This window comes from Oryzias melastigma, linkage group LG20, assembly GCF_002922805.2.
Source record: "Oryzias melastigma strain HK-1 linkage group LG20, ASM292280v2, whole genome shotgun sequence".
NCBI classification, from domain to species: domain Eukaryota; kingdom Metazoa; phylum Chordata; class Actinopteri; order Beloniformes; family Adrianichthyidae; genus Oryzias; species Oryzias melastigma.
The window spans coordinates 19,831,376-19,840,874 of NC_050531.1; the positions used below are offsets into that span (position 1 = coordinate 19,831,376).

Below are 9,499 nucleotides of genomic sequence, written 5' to 3' on the forward strand. Positions count from 1 at the left end.
CATTTTAGAATTTTCATATGCAGTGATCATCTCTCAGATCTACAGGAAACTCTTAAACAAACTGAATTTATCAACTAAGTGACAACTGATAGATAGAAATACTTATTTTATTAAAAAGGAAAATGAAATTGATTATTTGAGGTAATAGTATTTACTGTTCGACTGTAGGACTGGAACGTTCTTGCATGTGTGTGATAGATCGAAAGCTTGGAACCCTCTTTCTTTTTCCTAACGTGGAAGATTGGTGGAGGTAGTATAATGGTGGGGCACATTTTCTTCAGGTTCTTAAGATTTGATTCAAAATGGTTCCAGTTGTACAGGCTGCTATTATTGCTGGTGCAACAACTATCAATGGTACAAAATAACAAAAGGACAATCCACATGGTCCTAAGACAATCTCCATCTCACACTGACCACCACAAACCTTTGGCAGTAGAGCCAGAAAAAGCTTTAAGTGCTGCCAAAAGCCAACCCAGTCATCAGATCTTGTAAGGTGAGGATATAATTAGACCTATAGCTGAAGCTGCAGTTATGCTAAAGGCAAAAAGGTAAAGTGCTGCAGCCAAATAAACTAATATATATATATATATATATAGAAATAATTAAAAAAGTTAGCAGCTATTGATTAATGACAGTACTTGTCAGGTTCCTCTGAAGTTGCTGAAAATCAAAATAAACACACGGTTGCTGTTGATTTTTTTTTTTTTTAGCAAAAAATAACTTTAAAAATCTATTTGAATGTGTGAAAGTAGTTAATTTTTCACAAAACCATCAATAATTTTAGAAAATGTCATTTTCCTCACTTCATTAATGTAATTTTCAGCTTTAAATTGCAGTAGAACCCTGCAACCTTTCACAGTAAAATAGGTAGGAGCAGCAAAGTCTTATTTTGAGACTGCTGTGCAATCATTACAATTCATTTTTTAATATTACATATGAATTATGCTCCTTTGTGGCAGAAATAAAAACAGAAATATAAAAAGAAACTAGCCTTTTCTCATTATGTGAAATTATTTTTGACAAAAGCCGGTATGATTTCCTTTTAAAATAAAAGACATCTTGTGCCAGACTGGATCACCCCAGTGCAGCTCTAGACAGCCTAAAATAATACGTGCTTTAAACTGTTAAAAGGATCAGACTTTTTAGAAAGTTTTGTTTAGTATTTGAAATCGGTGTATTCTGGAGGAAGCATAGACCAAACAAGACCTCATCAAGTCAGCAAGGATGGAATAACCTTTACATAGTTTATCTTCAAGATGCGCCTCAACCTCCATAAATGTATATACTTAACTAATCTAAATTAATTAAATGCTAACTTAGTAACCCTTACTTGAAAAAAATACAATTATTTTATTTTTCTTTATCCAGAGAGCCACTATGGAGAGTCTGCAGGTTGCAGACTCCTGGTATAGCCCATGGTGTTCACACTGGACAATAGGGCTGCCACAAACGATTATTTTAATAGTCGACTAATCACCGATTATTTTTTCCGATTAGTCGACTAATCGGGTCATGCACAAAGTTGATGTAAAACACAAATCTTAACCATCATTCACTTTAAACTAACTAAAAACTATATATATTCACACTAGCATCATCATAGATGAAATGTAAGCTGAATTTGGCCGCAAAAGATGCTAGTGACGATGGCTGAAGATGCTGATAGCCAACTAAAATATGAGTTAAAGGACAAATTAGCCTAAAAAAAGCATAAGTTAGCAAAGACAGCTAGCATGTAGCTGAAATAAAAACTCCAAAATAGCCTAAAAAAACCTTAATAAATGCCAAAATAGTCCAATAAGCTAGCATAACACCATTATAACTTTCAACTTTACTACACTGACTCCATTTAATATGAAGTAACGACTAATCGACTATTAAATTAGTCGTCGACTATTTTAATAGTCGATTAGTCGTCGATTAGTCGACTAATCGTGGCAGCCCTACTGGACAAGCAGGGAAGGGCTTCTTTTTCTACTCTTTACTTGTGCATACCGCCACCTACAGTTGGAAGAGGCTTGGTGCAAAATGTCGAAATGTTGCTCCAGATGTTTTGTGTTAGCTCTATTCTAGTATCTGAAAGACTTGGTGCCACATAATTCCAGGTGGACACGTACCGCAGTTGTTCATTTCTCCTCCATGATCAATTTTCAAACAGTTGACACCTCTGTGAATTACAAAGGATGGCATCCAAAGTCCCTGATAGTTCATTGACCTGGTTATATTTTCAAAGCTCAGTCAACGGCTGCACATTTTGAATGTAGAAACAGTCGTAGAAACTTGAATAATAATGTGTGATCAAGAGAGTTTTAAAACAAGGAAGTCTGAAAGACTATTGGAAGTGGTTGCTTGAACGCACCTTACCAAGCGGAGTAACTTAAGAGTTTTAAACAAAAAATTTACACCATTAATTTCTGATAGCATTCTACAGTTTGGCATAATATTGACTCTAAACTTCAACAAAAAGCTAAGATAAGGTGAGAATGACGGAGCATGTTGAGTATTTAAGAAAAAAAGGAAGAGTTTACCTGACAACCAAAAGTTAATGAGCCTCCTGTTCCCCATTCCATGATTGACTTCAGGACTGACTACTGGCTTTGAAACCTGTAGACACATGAAACAGACAGAGCAGTGCATGAACTACATTAAAAGACACTCTGCTCATTAATATTTGGTGCTGAACTTGGTTGCTACAGTCAAATCGTTTTAGTAGGTTTGAGCAGAAATGAGAATCCCTCATTTCTAGAGCTGGGTTTGGGTGATCTTGGCTGTGTCCCGTGATCAATACCGTGTCTTCATTATGCTGACATTGATTTTGCAGCCAGGAAGAGGAGGAGATAGGGGGTGGGGGAAGAGGGCAGGAAGTGGAGGAAAATAAATACTGCTGAGTCCTGTCAGCTGCAGCATGCAGAGAAAAAGCCTTCCTTCACTCGCGGCCAACGGGCAAATGTTACAAAACTGTAGCAAGGATGCAATACAGAGCCTTCCCTGAATTATTGAAGACAGCTGGATTTCCTTCAACTAAAATACTGTATTCTATGTATCAGTAGAAATCTTGTGGTTTATTTCTCTCTAAGCAATCTTTTGCTTGTTATCTTTAAGTAGGTCAGATGATCCTCGAAGTTGAGTTTTCACACTCACTTCAAATAACTCAGAAGAAGCAGGTGCAGCCCCATCTGTAGTGGGCTCTACAATGAAAAGAGAACTCTCATTGGTTAAAAAAAAAAAAAGTCTTCAATTTGATAACAAAGAAGAACACAAAGAATTAGTCATTTACTTGACTTGCATTGCTATTGTAAGACATTCTTTAGAAACTAGAATTATTGTAAATTTGTTTCTAAAAAGTTGAACATATGTTGAGTATATGTAGATCAGAGAGATTAATAGCAATGAGTGTTCTGCTGGTTTGAGCCTGAATGAGTCATCACTGATAAAGAACACACAACTGTAGAGCAGGAAATGTCAGGAAACGCCAATGACACTCCAGACGGAAAGGTCATGTGGTCAAACCTAGTTAGTGCAGCAGCACTAAGAACCAGAGGGGCTTATCTCAGCTCAGTGTTAGATAAGGTCAGGTCAGGCTGGTTAATGAGAAACCATCATCTATTATTTGTCAGACAAAAAGGCCTACTACGATCATCTTTTGATCCAATTTAAACGTTTTCACTGACATATTTTGATAGTGACTATGCAGTTTTCAACCAAAATAAATTATTAAGAGTTAGTTATTGGTATCCAGCCGTATAGTGTTGATCCACATGTCAGAACAGACGAGGAAAACAAAGACGTACACAGATCTAGTCATCTACAAGTGAATGCATCAGAATGGAGCGGGGCAGGGAGCATGTAGCCTGCCGACTGTTTATACATCACATCAGCAAGCTCCTTACAGCATTTTTTCATCTGCTCCTGATTTACAACGATTTGAATAAAGAAATACTCAGATATGCAATTTTAGGCTGAATTTTCTTTAGAAAATGCCACTCTAAACACCAAAAACACAGTTTTAATCAGAATGTCTCTAACCAGGAAGAGGTCCCTATGGCTACACCAAATGGAAAAAAAATGCAGAAACAATCCTACATGTAAAAAACAAAATAATACTTTAATTTTAATGTTTAGTTTGTATTTAAGCCAAAAAAAGCTAGAGATGTATATTCCACTTTCCTTTTTTTATTTGTCCTCTTGATTTTTAATATGCTGGTTATTAACACAACCTTCAATAAAAACTACGGTGTTTCTAATGTCTTAATTTGGCAGGAAAGAACACAATGTAAAAATGTAATTTGTGTTTTATATTCTCGAGACATTCATACATCATTTTCTAGAACAGAATAATCTTGTAATTGTACAAATACTTATATAAATACAAAATACAAACATTTATACTTTGCTGCGTATTATCTAAAATAAGAATTTGACTGTTTTCTCACAACAGATTTAAATTGCAACTTTATTTCTCTTTGATTTGGTCCTGCCCGTAGATTTGTCTTGACCTTTATGAAGATGACATCTTCTAGACATATTTTTGTTTTTGCACACATTGACCAGCTGCTTGTTACATTATCAGACGAGAAGTTGGAGAAACCATTCCAGCATCACAGGCACATAGGCCTGACTGAATGAAACAAAGACACAGCTGCAGTAACTTCAACAAGGTCTTCCATTCGATGTAACTCCTTTAAAGCACGGGATAAAATTAGGGCTGTAGAGGATCATGGATAATCTCTGGTCCACACGGATCACTGGTCTTAGTTTGGACCACACATGTACTGCAAACCCCCCCTTCCCATTTGGGCGCGCACTATTAAAATCAATTGTCTGTCTAAAACAAATGCTATTGGCGTCAAATTCATGTACTGAAGTTGCTTCTTGAAGTCTGTTAAGCTGAATTTCCCGCGTCTCTGTGTCTGGGTTTAGATCTCCCATGAGGAGCAGCTCCTGCTTCTGCAACAGGGACGTGTCATCAGGGGAAGGCAGGTATGGCAAGCTAAAAGGGTCAAAAATCGCCAGGAAAAGTGGGCATAGCAGTGTCTCACCTGCACATGAACTGCAGATAATAATAAATATTTGAAATATTTAAATGTTCCCACAGTTAGTTACAATTAATACCAAAAAAATGACATTTTTAATTTTTCATTTAAAATTTATTTTGGATATTTGGGGGTGGGGGTAACGGACAAATTGCATATCAATTTTGTAGATTTGGTCTCAATATATGTAAATGTAATCTGAAACTACATGTTTTTATATTTTTCTTTATGTTCAAAGTTCAAAGATGCGTGAGTGTATATTTATGCTTTGAAGTACTTTATATGTTTTCTCAAGTACATGTTTTAAAGCTTTTCCAAAAAAGTACTTTTAAGGCTTTTATTTTCCTGTTTTCGCTTGTTTTTTTTTTTTTTTACTTTAACTGATCCGAAAAAGGATCCAAACCGTGACCCTAAAACCGTGACACGGTCCGAATGGTGTGTTTTGTGATCCGTTACACCCCTAGATAAAATAGTTTTGTAGAATTGAAACATGTCAGTATGTAGCCAAATTTGATGTAATAGGTAAAAAAAAAGAAAAGAAACTAAAAGCAAGGAAAAACAACTTATTTTAAATATTGAAATTAATTCCCTTAAGAGGACAAAACCAAAAAGACAAAAGTATAACTTAATTCCTTTCCACAGTTATAGAATTTACTTGTTATCAATGGATACGCCTCATCACAAATTTCAACAATAGACTAGAGTAAAAGGCACACAGGAGATCTCTACCCTCTGACACCTTGAAACTAACTTCATCCTTTAGCTTAAAAGTAAATCAAATCAGATTTCAGTGAAAAGCTGAAAACATAACTGAAAGATGAAAGCCTTAGACTGAGCGAATATTTACAGTTACCCCGGATATCCAGCTGAGCCTCGTCCTCCTCCTCCTCCCTCTCCTCCTCTGGTGACTGGGAAACAGCAGTCCCAGCTGGAGACATATGCCATCCATCCCACACATGCAGAAATAAGCACCGTGTCTCCCCTGTCTGCTGCATCTGACAGGTTCTGCAGCTACCCCGAGCTCCAGTCAGCAGTAATAAACATTTCCTCGTCCTGCCTCGGCATCTACCCTACCTCGTCTCCAAAAACCAGAGTGCCTCACCAGGGCTGGACTGATATTTGCTCTCCATGCTGGCACCCTCCCTGTCTATCTCCCCATCCAGTGTGCTGGTTATTTTTACTCCTTTGTCCTCAGGAAGAAAGTACAGATCAAGTTCTGGGCCCATCAGCATTTTACAGGGGGCCACAGCAGCAAAATGTGGAGACAAACATGGAAATTCAATCCTGATGCAGACACCCTGCAGATAACAGTTAAGACCCATCTACGGTGGAAGGACAATAGACTGATAAATATGTGAAGCAGATTCGGAGAGTGCTGTGTTTATCAAAACATTGTTATCTGGTGGTTTTTAGAAGGTAAAAGACAACATACTTTAAAGTTTTGACATCAAAGAAGATGAAAGAGTTCACTCTTTATTAGTCCATTAGTTGATTTTGTCATGGTGCAAATCCGCTATGAAAAGTCGCTTTTCCACGTCAGAATCAGCTGACTCACATTGATCGCATACGCCAGGAATGTCCAAAGTGTGGCCTTGGGCCAAATGTGGCCTGTGTTCAACATTTCAACAGCCCACTGGATCCTTCCACCAAAAAAAAAACAAAAAACAATAGCATCTGGACCCCGGCACTTTCTAAAGACGGTGTGTACGATTTCTAGAGTGTGGTTGGCTAAATTACATTGTAAACCTGTGGCAACACTGTCAACACTGTGTGTAAATAAAAACACAAAGTTGACAGTGAGGGCCACCGCTACCAGGACAAGTGGAAATTGTCATATTTTTTTCCACTGATATACAAACAACTGTGTCTGCATTGTATGTCAAGAGGATATGGCTGTTTTCAAGGAGGTCATAATCAAGAGGGACTACCAGACTGGGAATGAACGGTGCGAAATTTGATAAATTGACAGAAATTGTTGTCAAAAAGTCTTTAAATTAATTAATATAATAAAATGTTGATTAAATAGCTCATTTGCATTGGATCTTATTAAGGTAGTTCAAAGAATGTCAGAATTGGCCCTCAAACATGTTCACCTCAACAAATCTGGCCTTCTTTGCAACAAGTTTGGACACCCCTGGCGTAAAAAATTAAAGAGATACAGTATGTCAAAGAGTGAGTGGTATCATGTTCTATTTTGTGATGTCAAGTTTTCTGGCAAGAGGACCAGTTCTGTCAGCATGAACTTAACAATATTCTGAATAAGAAACCATCATGACACTTCATGACACCATGTCACAGTGAATTGATTTCTCTCAAAATCTTTCATTTTGTCAGGAAACGGAACACTGTCAATATTATTGAATAACTGTATTAGAACATCTGTAAGATAAAATATTCAAGAAAACAATCATGTTGAGCTATGGAGCCAACTTACAGCTGGAATGGGGGGTTTCTTTTAACAATAAAATACCAGTATTAAAGAGTTTTCAGAGTTCTCCTCATACAAAGCAAGGAATGGGAGACAGTGGGGAGGAGAACTCTCAAAATTAAAGATAAGGACGAAAACTCCAACAGAACCAAATTCAGAAAGACATTCCATGCACTATGACTAATAAAGAGCCCAACACACACCTTCAAGAAAAACACTGTATTGATAAAGAAACTGCAACTAGAGGTGAATGTCTCTACAATAACACCCCATTACTGATATATAATATATGATATTCTCAAAGCAGAGCGAATGGTGGTACTGTTGTTAAGCTGAGAAACTGGTGAAACCTATGACCAAAAGAGTCTATGAAGTGTTGGGATAGTAGTTTTAAAAAATGTAGACACTTTGTAAACACTGAACAATTTCCCTTAGGGGTGTATTTACTTTTTCACTTCCTAACAGTTGACAGATTAAAAGATATACATTGACTTATTTTAAGGGACAACCAATTTAAGCTCTTATAAAAGCTGTGCATAGATCTCTAATTGTATCAAAGAGTCAAATCTTCATTATCATCCAATTGAACATATAGCATTTACCAAAATATGATAAATGGTGTATACTAGTATAGTGTTTTCTACCTTGTTTGAAGGTCCAAAGCACTATACAGACACAGTCAAATTCACACACTGATGGCGGCTCCGTTACTGAATACTGGTACCAACCTATAACCACCAGAGGCAAGGTGAGGCTCAGTGTTTTGCCCACGGACACTTTGACACATGGGGAGTAAGGCAGGAACTGAACTTGCAATTTTCCGATCAGAGGTCGACCGCCCTACCTCTGCACCACGGCCATCCCACAGTTAACCTCCTGTCTGTTAGTTCTCTGTTTGATTTTTGGACAATAGTCCTGTCTAGTTTAACCTCTGAACATTTCAGTGTTGGTCTAATCTAACAATAAACCAACACGACAGTCAATGATCTGCTGTTTTTCTCGATTACTTCCTTTTTTGTGAAAGTGTGACTACAATTATTGAAGTAAACTAATGAAAGAGGTCATGTTGACTAGACTTTATATCCATATGAGTATATTTATATGCATACTTTACCTCAAGAGCTTTGCTCTGCTTTCCCTCTTTCCATTTTAGTTCCAAAACAATCACCTTGACTTTGTAATAATTCAATTAAAGGAAATATTAAACTGTTTGGTTATAACGCGTGTCAGAGGAGTGAGTGAACTTACTGGGGGAGCACTCTTCTTGATGGTAACACTTGGTGTTGTTGCTCTCAGCGCTCCAGTAACGCCGTGGTAGTATCTGAAGCAGACTTGGGTCTCAACTGTGGAGAAAGAACGAGATATCTAGAAGAATGAGACTTAAAAAAAGACAACAGTTTGATCTTACTGCCATTTGCTTGTCCTCAGGGGTGTTACTGACCTGAACATTGGTGAACAACTGATGATGACAAAAACTACTGGAGACTATTTATCCTAAAGCTCAAACAGAGCTCCTATATGAAGAGTTTTGACTACAGTCAGGACATTTGGTCATAGTTTTCTGTGCTGTTGAGTGTAGTAAACTAGGATCAGATGCAGCCAGGAGATATAATGTTTAATTTGAAAGTCAGTAACCAGCAGAATGAGAAGAGAGTGGATTACTTGACAGAGTTTGTCCATCCCGCCCACTGCAGGATAGACAAAAGCTGATCCCACAGATTCATCAAACTGACAGGGGTATTAAACAAGGTTCTCTGTCTTCAATTAGGTTTTCCTGTGTTATCTCAAAACATTTGATGTTTGCTTTTATTTTCTGTGTTTGAACTTCATATCTGCCTTTAGTTCAGTTTGCTCAGTTCTCATGCTGTTTGACTCTGCTCTCTGGATTTTATATTTGTAATGTTTTCTTGTTTTGAACTGTCTGTTCTAAGTAACTCCTCCTTTGAAGCTCTTTAGTTTCTCAGATTATTCTGATGTAAGATGAAGTTGGAAAACCCAAGAAAGGACACCTGAGACAGGTGGTCATAACTGTAGTCTC

The 9,499-nt window shown here is 37.3% G+C and overlaps 1 protein-coding gene across 4 annotated transcripts in view; it reads right to left on the reverse strand.

Moving 5' to 3' along the window:
- The window catches only part of LOC112151248 (E3 ubiquitin-protein ligase HECW1), a 78,623-nt gene that overhangs the window by 52,229 nt on the left and 16,895 nt on the right, over positions 1 to 9,499 (reverse strand). For all 4 annotated transcript variants that reach the window (XM_024280048.2, XM_024280046.2, XM_024280047.2 and 1 more), the window contains 2 exons: positions 8,710 to 8,804; positions 2,529 to 2,604 (listed from right to left, as the gene is read on the reverse strand). In XM_024280048.2, the coding sequence (XP_024135816.1) occupies positions 2,529 to 2,604; positions 8,710 to 8,804 (171 nt within the window). The remainder of the gene's footprint in view (positions 1 to 2,528; positions 2,605 to 8,709; positions 8,805 to 9,499) is intronic.